The sequence below is a fragment of the Prosopis cineraria genome, unplaced genomic scaffold (genome assembly GCF_029017545.1).
Source record: "Prosopis cineraria cultivar Desert tree isolate PC_DT_omini unplaced genomic scaffold, ASM2901754v1 PC2, whole genome shotgun sequence".
Lineage (NCBI taxonomy): Eukaryota > Viridiplantae > Streptophyta > Magnoliopsida > Fabales > Fabaceae > Prosopis > Prosopis cineraria.
In genome coordinates this window covers 5424071-5440565 of record NW_026555333.1, presented here as the reverse complement: position 1 = coordinate 5440565, position 16495 = coordinate 5424071, and the positions used below count along the sequence as shown (strand labels likewise).

Below are 16495 nucleotides of genomic sequence, written 5' to 3'. Positions count from 1 at the left end.
CTTTCTAACTATTTAAATTAGAGTTATTTATTTTAATGTAAAATTAATATATAGTATTGTGAAATAATTATGTAAATTATATTGATAAAGATAGTGGTAAAAAAGGAGTTGTGAAGGGGAACTTGTTATTCAAGACACAAGGTAACCATTATTAATGTGTTGTGATGGGTGTGTTTGTGAATGGTTATGTGTTGTTTTGTTGTTTGAAAAAATTATGAATTATTGAAAATAAATACTGTTATATACTTCCGTGAAATCATTGCCAAGTGGGTTAAAAATTTATTTTTTGTTTATCATGATGAGATATTATTGTTCGGATATATTCCTGTTTGGATATTTGAATGATGCATGACTTGTCAGGGTATTTTAATGTATGGTGTTAATGGAAATTTCTGTTCGATTAATTATTACCACGTGGTAAGCCCTCATTGGACCCAATGAGTGGCGTGTCGCTTGGTCCAACTCACCTTTGACCGGATGATTTGGCGTCCGAGCATGGCGAAAGGAGGATATAAGGTGTAGTCATGCAATTAAATACTTGTTCAGTTTATTTGAAAATATTGTTCGGTTAAATGTTTTGTGTGCCCACTTAGCAATCGCATGATTAGTTACATCCGCATGCATCATTACATATTAATTTTTGGTTACTGGGACTTTTAAGTCTCATTCCCCGTGGTTAATATTTTTACAGGAGCGAGTTCAGCCAAAAAAGCACTAGAAGTGTAATTATGGTGTATGAGACACCATCTTTTACGTTACCTCTTATTTTGGATTATACAATGTATCTTGTGCTAACTTAGGACATATCTTCTTTGTGGAGCATGTAAAGTCTAATCCTTTTTATTAAATGCATTTATATGTTCAAGAGGATTATGTCTGTCCCTTTTAATTTATGATCTGATTTGAATAATATGCTATGAGGATCATGTCTATCCCTCATGGTTCTAATTTCTTTTTGAGATATTTTAAGACCTGTGGTATATTGTTTTGGATGTATCATGGTAGAAATTTTTCTACCATGATAAGGGTATGATAAGGGTTCAATGAAAAAAAATGAGTTGTTGAATTAATAATTTGTAAAAAATCGATTTGTAAATTTGAGGGTGTTACATTAATGGCACGCATGTATAATAAGAGCATTAGAAAACATTTTGGAGGCCTAAGGTAGTAGTCTTGCTTGCCTTGCTATTTACACAGCCTTGCCCTTTGATTAGTGTAAGAAGACTTTCAAAATTAATTAGAATTATTTCCTAGCATGATATTAAAAAAATTCCCAATTCAATTCCATCATTCTAATACAAGAGACATATTCATCCAAACTTATTTCCTTTCTTAAAAAATGTAAGTTATTTTTAATCAACTTTTACCCTTAATAAAGTAATTATTTTTTTTAAATTGAAGTCATCTTTCCATTTTTACTTTTATTTAATAGAAAGTTTCACTTAAAAGGTAAGTATAAAATAATTTATTTATTAAGAGTAATTTTTGAAAAACATGATAATTACACCTTAAAATACTAAAAATGACTTGTATTTTTTAACATACAACCCTTAAAAAAATGCTTTACATTTTTTAATGGAGGTAGTAATATAGGACATTTTCTAAGATCCCCACTTAGTCCAAAATATAGGATATTGGATATGTTATATATATGTATGTATGTATGTATATACTCTATCCATTAAAAAATTTAAGGCAGTTTTTGAGGAGTTAGATATTAACAATATAAAACATTTTTAATCTTTCAAGGTGTAATCATTGCTTTTTTTTAAAAAAAAAATACTCTTATTAATAGTGACTTTATATTTATTGTAGAATATTTAATAGAGATAAATATGAAAAAATAAGGTTAGTTTGAAAGTAAGCAACTATTTTATTAAAGGTGAAATTCAATTAAATATCTTATATTTTTAAATAGAGGGAGTATTTAATTACACCATTACTTTATTATATTTCACTCAAGTATTAATGAGCATTTTTGAATGAGTCAAATGTTATATTTATTTTATTTAAATGCACAATTGAAAATATGTGAATTTTTTTTAGAAAATTAAAATCTTAACCAACCTTTTTAGGAACATAAATTAATTAACAAAAACTTATATCGTGGTTCAAATGGATTAAAAAAAAATTTGGTGCACTAATCATGAGTTTGACAACTAGATATTTTTAAGCCAGTTAGGATCATATTCCAGCCAAGTATTAAAAAAAAATCTCAACCCAATTCTAATGTCCTTGTTAATAATGACATGGAAAATAAAATAAAAAATCAACGCACTTGAACTAAATCACGAGTTTAGAAGGCAGACACGGTGGCGGATTTAAAACGCTTAAGTCAGTGGGGATAAAATGACAAGCTACTAGAATTGAAACTAAGTAGGGTCAAAATATTAGAACTAATAGGATCAAAAAAAGTAATTTTTACATTTTGTCGTATAATTTTTGCAAAAGTGACAAGGGGCAAGTGTCCCCTCACACCAAGGTAGGTTGGCTACTGGCGAGACAAATCTCTCAGGTTTAGTTAAAGTTATTTCCCAATAGAGTATTAAGAAATCTCTAATCCAATCCCAATATCATCAATAGTACAGTGAAATTGAAACCGCAAAAAATTACTATACTCTGCCTAAAACACAAGTTTGATAGTTAAATATTCTCCAAGTCAAATTAGAATTATCTCCCTAGCAAGTATTATGAAATTTTCAACCCAAATCCAATACGCTTGGTAGCAGTGACATAATTTTTTTTTTAAAGCTGGTACACTTGAACTAAATCACAAATTCAAAATTCAAATATTTTTCAAGTTAGTTTAAGTTATTTCTCACACAAGTGGTAAAAAATTTCTAGCCCAATTTCAATATTCTCAATAGCACGGGCATGATGAGTGTTTTAGTTAGAAGTAAAATTTTTTAACTGCAGAGAATGTCTACGGTCTTTAAATTTAATTTCACTATTTCATAGTCTTGAGTTATAACTGTTAGCCTGACCATTTCAGGTATTATTTGCTAGCGCCTTTTTTTTCTTGTGGGGTAATTTATACAGCGCCCTTTCGGTGCAAGTATACTTACAGTCTTAAAGATGAAAAAGAAAGGGGGTGACCTCATATCAAATATGGCGGGATCGGTGGAGCGTTCCTCAATCAAGCAACGCAGGCCACATTTAAGTGATAGAGTCTGGAAAAAGGCTCGCCGACCTTTGCTTATGCCAAATCATCCATGCGTTGCTTGACACATGTAGACGGCAGTTACAATTTCAGCTGTCCTTGTTACTGGTCCATAATAACAAAATCGCAAATTATAATTATAAATTATAAATCTGTTAATATCCCGTCCCACTTGTCGTTTCATCTCCTCATCGCCATCTTTTCCAGGGTAATTCTGTCATTTGTCAGATCAAGGACTTATTCATAAACAGACATTTGACATATCCGTTGATCGAGACAGAGAGGGAGGTCGGAGTTGCAAACTGGCCCTGTGAACGCGCATTCAGCGGCTCTGTATAACTGTATGCATATAATAAAATATATTACTCGTTCATTTTATTTATTTACATAGAGTAGTTAATTAGACGAGGCCGCAGCCCACGAGGGCAGGCCTCGGCGTTCCTTCCCGCACTCAAGGGATACGTAGAACTCATCAATGCTAATGATTGTCTATACGGTACTTACTTGCTTTAAAGGATTAATAGTATAACTCCATTTATTTCATTTTTTTTATGAGTCAATTTTAAAAGATTTTTTTTATCTTTTATATAAGTTATTTTTTTATTTTGGTAATATTTAATATACAATTTTAAAATTACCTACAACCAATTTTAAAAAAATATCTTCATATATCAAATTATCCTTTTTAAATTTAAGGACAAAATTAAAAAATAATTTATTTTTTAAATAATTTTATTATTCTAACTCTATCAAATATTCCGTTCTTTTCTATATATAAGATATTTTTAATTAAATTATTTAAATTAATAAAAATTAATTATCTACTTAAAACGATTTTAATGTTTTAGTTTTGCCTCCAACTATTGTGAATGAAAAAATAAATATTTTTTAAAAATAAATTAATGAGTACTTATATTTTTTTATTTTTAATATAATAAAAATATAATAACTCATTTATTTAAAACATTAATGCTGGTAACATCTTGTATTTAGAAAAATACAAAAAAAGTTCTAAAAACATATATAGGACTGAGGGAGGAGTTAAAAGCGACTGGGGAGTAGTACTTTACTTTTATACCTCCACTTACCAAGATTCCTCCTTGTCTGCTTCATACTTGGACAGTCCGCACCTGAAACCAACGCTTCTCAGCTTAACCGCCACCACCTCCTGTTCTTTCTCTTCCTACTCGTGCGGGTCACCCGCTGGAACCGGTCTCACCCAGATTGAATCGACCTAGAGAGTGAGTGCGTGCGTGAGAGGTTGATTGGGACGGTGACGATACGTCACGATACCCCCCGATGACCAATCCGGAGTCTAGTCGTCACCACCGGTCCAGAGCTCGGCCGTCGACGGCACGGACGCCGACTCGGCCCAGGGTCCCGCTCAGGCAGTTGCTTCGAGTGGCTTCTGTCGCCGGTGGCATTCAATTTGGCTGGGCTCTGCAGCTCTCTCTTCTCACGCCTTATGTACAGCAGCTCGGTATTTCTCACGCTTGGTCCAGTATCATATGGCTCTGTGGCCCACTCTCTGGTCTCTTTGTTCAGCCTCTGGTTGGGCTCATGAGTGATCGCTGCAATAGCCGGTTTGGCCGCCGGAGACCGTTTATCTTGGTTGGAACATTGTCGATCATTGCCTCGGTTCTGATAATTGGTTACGCCGCTGACATTGGTTGGTTGTTCGGTGACACGGAGAATTCAAGGCCCCGAGCTGTGGCCTTTTTTGTGTTTGGCTTTTGGATTCTGGACATGGCCAACAACATGACTCAAGGTCCTTGTAGAGCTTTGCTTGCTGATCTCACTGGTAAAGTCTTCTTCCAATTTTCTCGGTCCTTTGCATTGAATTTGCAATCGTTTGAGGAATTGAACATTCTATCGCCCAACTCGATTAGGATATAGTGCTAACATCCGATCGGAAACGGAGAATCGTCATTGTTTGTCGATTCTTTTTAAATTACACTTGACTTATTCTGCATCTATCCGGATGTTAGCACGTACGTTATTGCAATTTGTGTCAGTAACCAATGTGCTTCTAGAAAAGATCGTGCTCCTTGATGTTGTGTTGGCATCCATCTAGAATCTTCATCAATGTTCAACGCATAGTTGACTTGGATGGTTTCTGATGAATTTGACCAGTTATATCTTGAATTAGTTTGTGTCTAGATGAGCTTGACTATTGAATAAGAACTATAATACTTAGTATTGAAGTTACCCGCGAACACGATTTTCTATATATACTTTGGTAATTAGGTCTTGAAAACGGTATTTTACAACATGACAGATATGGACCATTTAAAGGTGGAATGAAATCTTCCAGTTTGAAATAGAGGTCCTCTCTTTATCTCCTTTTTCCTGTATCTGGATGTGGGGTTCCTTGCAAAGTCTTATATTCAAAGTAGCGTAAATAAGTATGCCCAGGAAGGTGAGAAAATTCCTTTGATCAGTACTTCCGAGCTATGGGTAACCCCAGATCCCCTTACTTGGGTTGAACTAGAGAACGTTCTATTGATTTGATCATCACTTGGTAAGGAGAGCTGAAAAATTCCTACTGACGTTATATCTATAAGTTGGATCCAAGTTATTCATTTCATCTCACAAATCCCCTGGAGAACATATAGTATTGACAATATGTTGGGATATAGGACTGAAATGTTTTCTGAGTGCAACTTAGCAGTTCTAGATGCTCATTTGCGGATTATTTTGCTGGTAACAGAAGAGAAGAAGCATAGTATTGACAAATTAAGTGCTACATGTATCATTCCTCTTTTTTGTTTACCATTTCTATATTAGAACTTGCATTGTTTGAACTCTTGCTTCAAGTTTGAAATTATATTCCTGTATTTGCTTCTGGATATTTCTAAATTTTTTTAGTATTTTCATTTGTTCTCATGCAATACTGTACAAAAATTTCAATTACAATGAATTTAAAGAATGTGGGAAACAAAGTTTTTGTTAGTACTAAGTTGAATGAGTTTACTATCTCTTAAAGATTTTCTTTGCAATTTTGATAGGAAATCTAGAAAGTGTTTTATTTGATCTCTAACTGTCTTGAGCTTTGCACTGGCAAACTTGTTCTAAATTTGGTGGTAGAACATATCCATTGGTAGAATTTGAAGACACATGGCGAACTTGATTGGAGAGGAGTTTTGAAGGATTTGGACAGCTTAAAGGGTTCTTGATCTTCGAGCTTTGATTTTTCAAAGCTTTCTTTCTTTTGAAGTTGAATTGAGGAATATGAAATGGACCCTCCATATATCTTTAGAAGTCTGAGTGGAATCCACCCCTTGTGTGTGGGTGTGGGTGTGCCTAGGAAATAGAAATAGGTTGGAACTGCTTGATGAGTCTAGGTGGAATGCCATGCATGTGGTGCTTTGGATTCTTGTGACATCACTTTATGTCATGGTCATCAGACTCATCTATATGCTTGTTGTCTCTATCTGGTGTCATATTCCATGCTTTGTCAACAAACTAACATTGATAAATAAATATATCATTTCTGGGGGGGAGCGGGTTTGCTGTGCGGGCTTTGCTTGGGAAAGTTATTCAATGCATTGATATCCCTTTTTCCCCACTTCATGTTCTTTATCTTTGTAAGACTTTGTATTCATTGAATGTCAGGCAAGGATCACCGAAGGACACGTGTGGCAAATGCTTATTACTCTCTGTTTATGGCTATTGGTAACATTCTTGGCTATGCTACTGGATCATACAACGGCTGGTTCAGAATTTTCTCTTTTACCTATACTCCTGCATGCAATGCCAGTTGTGCAAATCTCAAGTCTGCTTTCCTTTTGGACATTGTTTTCATTGCTGTCACCACATATATCAGCATTACTGCTGCTCATGAGGTGCCTTTAAGTTCAAATGGTGTACCTCATGCTGAAGAAGCAGAAGGAGAATCAGGTAGCGCAGGAGAAGCTTTCATGTGGGAGCTATTTGGGACATTAAGATATTTCACGTCCCCTATATGGATAATTTTGTCTGTTACTGCTTTGACTTGGATTGGATGGTTTCCATTTATCCTCTTTGATACTGATTGGATGGGCCGCGAGATATATGGGGGTGATCCAAATGAAGGCGCCAAGTATGATGCTGGAGTTAGAATGGGAGCCCTTGGTTTATTGCTGAATTCAGTTGTTCTTGGAATAACATCATTGCTCATGGAGAGGCTTTGCAGGAAGCGAGGGGCTGGCTTTGTATGGGGAATTTCAAACATCCTAATGACTATCTGCTTTATAGGAATGCTTGTGGTGACCTATGTAGCAAAGAACATGGGCTACCTGGGCAAAGATCTACCACCGATTGGAATTGTGATTGTGTCATTGATAATTTTTACAATTCTTGGGTTTCCTCTGTCGGTAAGTTGCTCAAGATAATCTACTGCTAGAAGCACCTTGATGTTCTTTCTTCCTAAGGTCTATATTGAAGCTGGGATGGATCTAATAATTCAGTGTTGAATGATAAACAACATATAAAACTCTTAAACATTATATAAAACTTAATTCCTTTTTTCTATATTTTGCATAACATGCAATAAAGCACTTCTTGAAACTTATTTTTAAATTGAGGAGAATGGAAGAGAAGGAAGCGGAGGTGAAATATTAAATTTAACATTTTCTTCTACTTAGATTTACATTAACGTTTCTGTTCTTTTCTTCTTGTCCACTCTCTGTTATCTAAACATATCTTGAGATAAACAAATTCAGATTTAAATCTAAATCAAAGTAACTGTCAAAATTAAAGTTTCACTTTCCTCCCCTTCCTTTCCATTCTCCTCAACCCAAGCATTGAGCTATTAAGATAGGAATTCTTACAATGTCAGCCAACTTCTGGTGGCGGAGGATTCATTTATACTAAGATACTGGGATGCTGAAATCACCACCATGGGTTGCTTTGCATCTCGTGCACAGGATAATACTCAGATTCTTGAACCATACATGCGAAGGGGCTTAATTGACTTGACTTGGCTACATTCTCTTCAGCACATTCTTGAACTATACAAGGACTTTGAAATCACCACCCTTGATTGCCCCCATGCATCTTCTGACTTAGCTCCAAGAAACCTTGCTAATACCTTTTAAATTGAGTGCCATTATTTGTCAGACAGCATAATGTGTAAGAGTCCTGTAAATCGTGAAAATGTTGAAAGTTTACACTATTTGTGGGTTTTTAATTTGAAAGTGGTCATCCAAATAGTGCATTAGTTGAAGATGTATATCTTACTTGAGGCTTCTAGATTTGATTTAATTGACTTAGCGGAATAATTGTTGCAGATCACTTACAGTGTTCCATATGCATTAATTTCCTCACACATTGAGTCTTTGGGACTTGGCCAAGGTAGCCTCCTATTTTATGGCCTTACTTGTTCCTTCTTCGAGATGGGACTGCAGAATTTTTGATATTGATTATTGGTCCTTACAGGGTTATCAATGGGTGTCCTAAATTTGGCAATAGTGATCCCGCAGGTATTACAGCTTTTACATTCCTCTAAGTATATAAATAAAATGAAATATGCTTGCAGATGTAATTCTTCAAATAATTAAAAAAAAAAAGTATCCGGAATTTAGGTGATACTCTTTGCTTTACATTCCTCAGAAAATTGTATCATATAAATGTGTTGTAATTAAATAATGTAGGCTCAATGCATGTTATATCATGAATACTGGATCCAGTAAAAGATTAGAACCTTTGATCCTGTGTTTTACGTTTGCCTTGATTAAAGCAGGGTATTCTGACATCGCAGGAGTATTTTACATTTGATCCTGTGTTTTACATTTAAGGGATGCCTTACAAGTTTTTTGAAACCCCCCCACCCTGCGGGGGAGGGGGGCGGGGGAGAGAGATCCCTCTCTCTGAAAATAAGAAAGCTAATTAGGAGAGAATTCCGAGAATGAAATTAATGGAAATTCAATTCAACAAAAAAAGAAAACAGTGATAAAACAAACAAGCTCCTCAAAAAATAGCAACTTTTTAATCTGTTCGCATTTCTGCCTGGGAAACTTACGCTTGAGGAAGCCACTTGCTAAGTAAAATAGAACCCTTAAAATTTCAAGAATCTTTCTGCTGGTAAATATTCTAGTAGAAGGCATAAATATCACACCTGCATAAAGATTTTAACTTCCTCCTTGCAACATATTCAATATATACTGCTCAATTTCACATGCTATTTTCTGCACCCTGTCAAGCAAAGTGCTTGATGTTTGTAATAAAAAAAAATGCAGTCTTTATTGGATACTTGTCTGGAGGTAGGGTCTGGATCTTTTATCATTTCGCTAACACGATGTTCAATGAAAGCTCACTCTGCATACATATCTTTATATTCATAGTTCTAGCTCTTTGCTTGTCATTTATCTGCAGAAATTAGTGAAAACATACTATGTGATTTTGTGTGATCTGTTGTTGCTTAGAATATCATTGAAAGCTTGAACTCTAACCAAAGCTTTTTATGTCCATATATTCACTTATGTTTCTGATCCTTTACATGACGTGTATGTATAAGTATCAGTGAAGGGCCGCAGTTTATATAATTTGACATATGGTTTGGATTTTTCTTTCCTAGGGAAATTTCCCCCAGATTATTTGAGTATATATTTAAACTTAAAAACAATAGGCTGATTTCACCTGTTGGACATATTCTAAGAAACGATCTTGGCTTTGAGGAGGTTTTGTTGTTCCGTAGTTACTTGAGCTATACACTTATCATGTTTGGACAGATGGTGGTGTCCCTTGGAAGTGGACCATGGGATCAGCTATTTGGTGGAGGGAACGCCCCAGCCTTTGCTGTGGCAGCTATTGCATCTCTTGTTAGTGGACTCATTGCAGTCTTGGCTATTCCTCGATCTGGCGGTCAAAAGCTCAGAACCCACACATGAGGTACCGCATCTTTTATACTTTTGCCTCTGATTTCTTTCTGAGGGGATGGTGAAAATTGAACAAGTTGAAAGAGTTTGTGAGATTTTTCTTTGTTATATTTTTCCTGAGCTTCCTTTCATCAAGATCCTCCTTCCCGGTCTCTTCTAACAAATGATTGAATGCTTGGGGTTTATATTTATCATATTGGTCTCTAATTAAAGCCAATGAGCTGAATTTTGAGTGCTATTATTTTCTGAATTGCATGTTTGGTAACTCAATTTTTATTTTTATTTTTTATTTTTTATTTTTTTGTGACCCTAATTAGCGGATGGTCTATTTTAAAACAGAGAGAATTGTCTGGCGGTTTATACTATGAGGGACCCTTCGCAGGTTTTAGGAAAGGATGGATACTCTGCCCGTCAAGGGAACAGCATAAAACAAGCAATTCATATAGCATTTCTTTTCCTAACATCCTGGGAACTCAAATCTAATGATAAATGCTGTCACCAAATATTGAATGAGTAGAGATTATCTGCAGTTGGTGGAGAATTTCACTGCAAATCAGTCCCTCTTTAGGAAGATGTTGCTTTATGGCTATGTGCCGTGGGAAGTAGTTGAAGCATTTTCTATAGGTTCCAAATTCACTATGGGGCATCATTTCCAACAAACTTGAGTTGCTGCTGTTTGGAAATTATTCCTTGTGAAAATTCTTTAATTCTGAGGCATTGTTCATCATTTGGTGGTGGTGGTCCTACCACAACGAATTGGAATCCAATACATATTGATATTATTAATATATATGTGCAGGCTACTGTGCTGAGTATGCCTAGAAGTAGTAAACAGTGAATATGCGAATTGAATTGTGCCGTTGGATGAAAACCTTCATGGAGACACGGCTCAATAGTATTTAAAAGAAAAAAGGCTCGTGAGGACGTATTTCTTTTAAATGTCATAAATTGTGTACATGGCTTTTTTTATTTTGATTCTTTTGCATTCCCACGAGCTGTGGAATAAATTCTTGTGTTTATTAATGCACTTCGAGTGTTCGCTGTTGCCTGATTTGCTTCCAATTCCTCCGTACAATGCGTAGCTACAAAAGGCTTCAAGAGTATTTAAACATGTCAACACCAGCACTAAGGTTATCACTTGTTGAAAGTTGAAACTATTAGTGGTCCAAGTCGCAACTGCACAAAAGGAATTTACCATCCGGGCAGCCTTTTAAAATCGATATGGCTCAATCTACTGCTTTGATTTGTATGAAAGATGTTTGAGGCAAGGAAGTGGTAAATGTTGGGCGAACGTCTTATTATATCAGATTATAAGCAGGCCATCCTTTAGTTAGGCAAACTGCATTAATATCATTGCTGGGCTGTATCTATGTGCAGAAGTTAATGATTAATTAGAGAGTTTTCCATTATATTTGAGAAGGACCGTAGAGTTCACCTCAGTGAGTTTTTATAGGTACATTTCCTGGATCCTCTCCATGTAAATCGTGGCATATATTAATTCTTGCTCTGCGTTGGACTCAAATGTTACGATTTTTACCCACTGTAAACTGTATTAAACGAAAAAGAATGATGAAAAATTGACTCCTGATAGGAGCCGCAGGGACTAGTTGCCTCTTTTAGTTGGGAAAAGTTTGGTTAGAGTTAGATGGATGCATTTAGAGGATATGTTCGGTCTTCTAAGGTAATATAATCCTTATTAACGTCAAATTCTAAAGATGCCTTGCCACTCTTCTTCCGAAATTTGCTTTCTATATCGTTATCTCTTGGGGGAAAAAATTCTGTCTGATCTCCACTAACTAGACGTCTTGTTTGATTGATGGCAATACATTCATCGCGGGATTCTATGCTGTGAATCTACAACTTATTCTGCATCCCCTGCCCATTCCATCAGAATGCCAATTGTAAAGGGGAATTCCAATTTATCATATTATTTCTTTTGATGACACTGATTTGTGGCCTTTCATTTTCCCCGTTCTGTTGGATTGCTAATTTCTAAGCATTGGTTCTGTCGCGTGATCCATATCTTTGGTTCACAGCAGCTGTTTGAGCTAGAGACAGATGGAATCTGACATAGGATGGTCATGGTTGTGTAAAAGCAGTATTGATATCCAATAGAATAAAGTAAGACTGATTGTTCAGGATGCTAAAGCTCAGAGGGGGGGGGGGGAAGGGAAAAGAAGTTTTATCTTCAATCTTTTGTCTGTGTTTGTGGTTGGTGATGATAGGGGTGTTGTTGTCCCAGAAGGAGATAGCCAATGCCCACTTATACATGCGGAGTCAGGGAGAGTCATCCCCTTTATGATACAGATTAAATGGTTGAGAGTGGAGCACGTTATTCTCTCCAGGGTTTCGCGTCTCCCATCTGTCTCTTCTCCATATGACCATCTGCCCATTAACACCCTTGTGGTCCCATCCATGTCATCAAACACCTGTCTCCATAGTCCACACTATTTTATATATATATATATATATATATATCCATGAAGATGCACCTGGGTTTCTAAAAAGCTTCATTTCAGGCTGATATTAATATTATCCACTTGATTTAACCCTTGTCTCCCAAGTTTTTATCATAACAGAACCAAAATGCTGGTGATTTTCGAGTGCATGCAACGCATGTTTCATATATAGTAATCCTTCCTTCCATTCTGGAGCCCTTGAGAACAAGCTCAGAAACTGTGGGGCCTGGAATTGGATTCTGGAGAGAACTTGCTTCAACTCTATTGGGGCAACTAGTGAGGGAAAAATTTTGGGGATCTTGAGATGGTTGTAGACACGAGAATTATGTTGAGAATGGGATTCATCAGTTTGGTAAGGGAAGAATGAAACATGCATGGCTGTCTCAGAACATGCAAGGCACTTCTCTGCTCGAAAGATTACGAACCAACGAGCCAGCCACAGTAGAAAAAGGCTTGTTTCTTCAAATTTTATATTGGCACTAATATTCCCAACCACAGAAATACTTGACAATTACTCCACCTCACCTGATAAACTAAAGAGAAAAAAGAGGAGGAAGAAATAAAAAAATGGGGTTGATTTCACAAGAAGCAGAATTGGCTTCTCCACCTCCTCCATTCCACCTGTCATTCCCATTTTGAGGATAAAATTCTTCTTGTTGCCATACACAGAAGTCCAGGCCCAAACGTGGTGATTTAGAAGATTGTCCACTTACCATTAACAAACCCGAGCGAGTTAAAACCACCACTAGCACCATCCATCATTATCAGACCAAACAAATCATAGGTTTGACGGCTAGGAAACCACTAAATGCGAATAAATCCATTTCTCTTTTTCTCTGTAGCTTTACCGTCCTCTAACAGGTAAGACCGAACTTGTTTCCTCTCCGCACTCAACGCTACCGCTTTTGGCTGTTTGTTCCTATTTCTCCAGATGCCATGCCCCGTTTTTTCTTTTTCACCTTCCTGATTTAAAGAAACATATTATGCTCTCCGCAAAACCATATACAGGAGAGACAGCATCTTCAAGTTGGATTCTCAGTAATCAAGCAATACTCGAGCAGCCATGCATTTGAAAAGACAGATATTATAAATAAACCAGATGTTCTTTTTTATTTCGCACTCATTTATTTTCGTCTTTTACCTTTAGAATCAATTTATAATTACAAACAATACTTCACAGATTCATTTCTTCCGTTCAAGCTTTCTCTTTCTTTTTAAAACCTCCCTTTTTGTATCAGTCTTAACATTTTCCTATTTACGACACGTTTCATTTTTGAGCAACGGTAGGGCCCGAGCTTTCATGCATATAAACCCATTCCCTCACCTCCCTTCCCATACACAAACACCATCTTCTCTCAGACACAATACAAACAAAACGCACAACCAATACTACGCCAAGCCAGCAACTTGGGGTTCTCATATCATATCCTCCAACCTCTTAATATCTCTTTATCGTTTCTACGTTTATTCCCTTTTATCCACACTTAGCGAGTCATGTTCAATCCCAAGCAGCCATCTTCTTCGTGTCCAGCACAAACCCATCATCTCATAACTAGCCACAAGATCATGGATCCTCCTGATGAGCTTCACAGATGGCCAACTCTTACTCAGGTAATGAAACAGAAACGAAACTGCAACAAAGCCATTAATGCTAATGTGCATTAACTAGCTAAAGTCGCTAGTGAACTCTCTCTTTCAGTTAGGAATAAACAGAACACTACAAGTTGTTATGACATATATACTCGTCATTAACTAGCATGCTCTTTCAGGTGGTGTCAGAAATAAAAGCCATAGGGAAGATATCAGGCCCAACAGCCATAACTGGTTTGCTTATGTACTCGAGGGCTATGATATCTATGCTTTTCCTCGGCTATCTAGGCGAGATGGAGCTCGCAGGAGGCTCTCTCTCTATAGGTTTCGCCAACATCACTGGCTACTCTGTCATCTCTGGATTGGCAATGGGAATGGAACCCATTTGTGGACAGGCTTACGGCGCTAAGCAAGGCAAGCTCCTCGGCCTCACCCTCCAAAGAACCGTCCTCCTCCTCCTCTCCGCTTGCATCCCTATCTCCTTCATGTGGCTCAACATAAAGTCCATCCTCTTGTGGTGTGGTCAAGATGAGGCCATATCCTCAATCGCACAAAGTTTCATTTCTTTCTCCATTCCTGACCTCTTCTTTCTTTCCCTTCTCCACCCTCTCCGAGTCTTTCTCAGAACCCAGAGCATCACTTGGCCCTTGACTTATTGCTCGGCCGTCTCTGTTCTCCTGCACGTCCCGTTAAATTTCCTCTTGGTTGTTCACTTCAAGATGGGCATTGCTGGTGTGGCCATAGCCATGGCCTGGACCAACCTTAATCTCTTCCTTTTCATCTGTTCCTTTGTCTACTTCTCCAATGTTTGCAAGGACTCGTGGGTCCCTCTGAGCATTGACTGTCTCAAGGGCTGGTCTTCTATTCTTGCTCTGGCGGTGCCGACCTGTGTCTCTGTGTGTCTCGAATGGTGGTGGTACGAGCTCATGATAATGCTGTGCGGCCTCCTGGGCAACCCCAAAGCCACCATTGCATCCATGGGAATTCTGATCCAAACAACATCTCTAGTCTATGTCTTCCCATCATCCTTAAGCCTCGGCGTTTCCACGAGAGTGGGAAACGAGCTCGGCGCGAATCGCCCGGGAAAAGCCCGCATTTCCATGATCGTCTCACTCTTCTGCGCCGTTGGCTTGGGCCTGGGGGCCATGGGCTTCGCCACCGTAATGAGGCATCAGTGGGGGAGATTCTTCACCGGCGACGAAGAAATCCTGAAGCTCACCGCCATCGCATTGCCTATTGCCGGCCTCTGCGAGCTAGGAAACTGCCCACAGACCATCGGGTGTGGAGTTCTGAGAGGCAGCGCCAGACCCACCATTGGAGCTAACATCAATTTGGGTTCGTTTTACCTGGTGGGCATGCCGGTGGCGATCCTTTTAGGGTTCATCCGAAAGCTGGGTTTTGCCGGGCTGTGGCTCGGGTTGCTTGCCGCTCAAGCCTCGTGTGCCTGCCTCATGCTGATTGTTCTTTGCAGAACAGATTGGAATGTGCTCGCAGAAAGAGCAAGAGAGCTAACTTCAACTGATGCTGGTGCCAAGTCTGGCTCATTGCCTACGTTCACAAAAACAGAGTGTAACAGAAAGGATTCACTTAAAGACATAGTGATCAGTGATCCAGCCTCTCTTGAATCACAACCCCTCATCATGCCCGTTGCCCAACCTTCAACATGAAGCGATTTAATCGATTCACCGTCATGGTTTTTTACTCCTGTATCCCCCCATTCTTCTATTTCCACGAGCGAGATTGAAATGAGCCTATTTATTTATTGGATTGTATTGTACAATATAATCATTTTCTTCCTCACTTATGCTACCATGATTATCTTTTGTATTTGATTAGACTTGCTTATAGTTTAAAAATATAGTTTTTTGGCTAATTAAAAATATGATAAATTAATAGATACTTGGTCGAAGAATTCATCTAACAATTAAAAATGGCATGGAAATTGGTGTTCGGTGTTAGAGCCTGTTTGGATGGATAAGAGCTGTCGCGCAATTTTTTTTTTAAATATTTAGAAATATTATCCTAATTCTCTCATTTATTAAAAATACCATGTTTGAGTTGAGTTCCTGATTAAATTGATTGAAAATACAGTTATAAATAAATTTTATTCAAAGTGAATCCGAACACAGCATTGACAAGTAATGATAAAGACAGCGAGAGATAGGAAAGAAGATAGCGGGGCCTTAGTTTCCTGTTGTGGGCTATGGGTTTTCGAGGGGAGACAGAGAGAGGTATCAGTTGCTTTGAAACATTTCGAAAAGATATCTCCCCAAATTGGTAAATTATTGGCCGTACCAAAATGGAAAAATAATGGATATACAATAACACCTCTCCTTTTAAACTCCGCATAAATCCCTCTTTTCTTCTTCCCCTTCCACCATCCTCAGCTGCATCCATGCATGTTTGTAATGGCCGTGGCGTCAATTTTA

At 37.5% G+C, this 16495-nt stretch overlaps 2 protein-coding genes across 3 annotated transcripts; both read left to right on the top strand.

The window, feature by feature from the left end:
• The first annotated feature begins 4223 nt into the window (after positions 1-4223).
• Positions 4224-11068, top strand: LOC129302868 (sucrose transport protein SUC4-like). 2 transcript variants are annotated; one of them, XM_054941744.1, is made up of 6 exons: positions 4224-4961; positions 6776-7515; positions 8431-8494; positions 8579-8622; positions 9871-10030; positions 10817-11068. In XM_054941744.1, the coding sequence occupies exons 1-5, from the start codon at positions 4460-4462 to the stop codon at positions 10027-10029; spliced, it is 1509 nt and encodes a 502-aa protein (XP_054797719.1). In that variant the 5' UTR covers positions 4224-4459; the 3' UTR covers position 10030; positions 10817-11068. The 2 variants fall into 2 exon arrangements, with proteins under 2 accessions (XP_054797719.1, XP_054797718.1); XM_054941743.1 differs by having other exon boundaries at positions 4225-4961; positions 10357-10864.
• A 2678-nt stretch (positions 11069-13746) lies between these two features.
• Positions 13747-15959, top strand: LOC129303904 (protein DETOXIFICATION 48-like). Its single transcript, XM_054943489.1, has 2 exons — positions 13747-14087; positions 14246-15959. Exons 1-2 carry the CDS (start codon positions 13971-13973, stop codon positions 15731-15733), a joined length of 1605 nt encoding a protein of 534 aa, XP_054799464.1. The 5' UTR covers positions 13747-13970; the 3' UTR covers positions 15734-15959.
• Positions 15960-16495: the final 536 nt, after the last annotated feature.

Bases quoted from the DNA above. Each gene is read 5' to 3' on its own strand.
- LOC129302868 (XM_054941744.1), top strand. From the start codon at position 4,460: ATGACCAATCCGGAGTCTAGTCGTCACCACCGGTCCAGAGCTCGGCCG. The intron at 8,495-8,578 runs GTAGCCTCCTAT...TGGTCCTTACAG, and splicing joins GTCTTTGGGACTTGGCCAAG to GGTTATCAATGGGTGTCCTA. The intron at 8,623-9,870 runs GTATTACAGCTT...ATGTTTGGACAG, and splicing joins TGGCAATAGTGATCCCGCAG to ATGGTGGTGTCCCTTGGAAG.
- LOC129303904 (XM_054943489.1), top strand. From the start codon at position 13,971: ATGTTCAATCCCAAGCAGCCATCTTCTTCGTGTCCAGCACAAACCCAT. The intron at 14,088-14,245 runs GTAATGAAACAG...ATGCTCTTTCAG, and splicing joins GATGGCCAACTCTTACTCAG to GTGGTGTCAGAAATAAAAGC.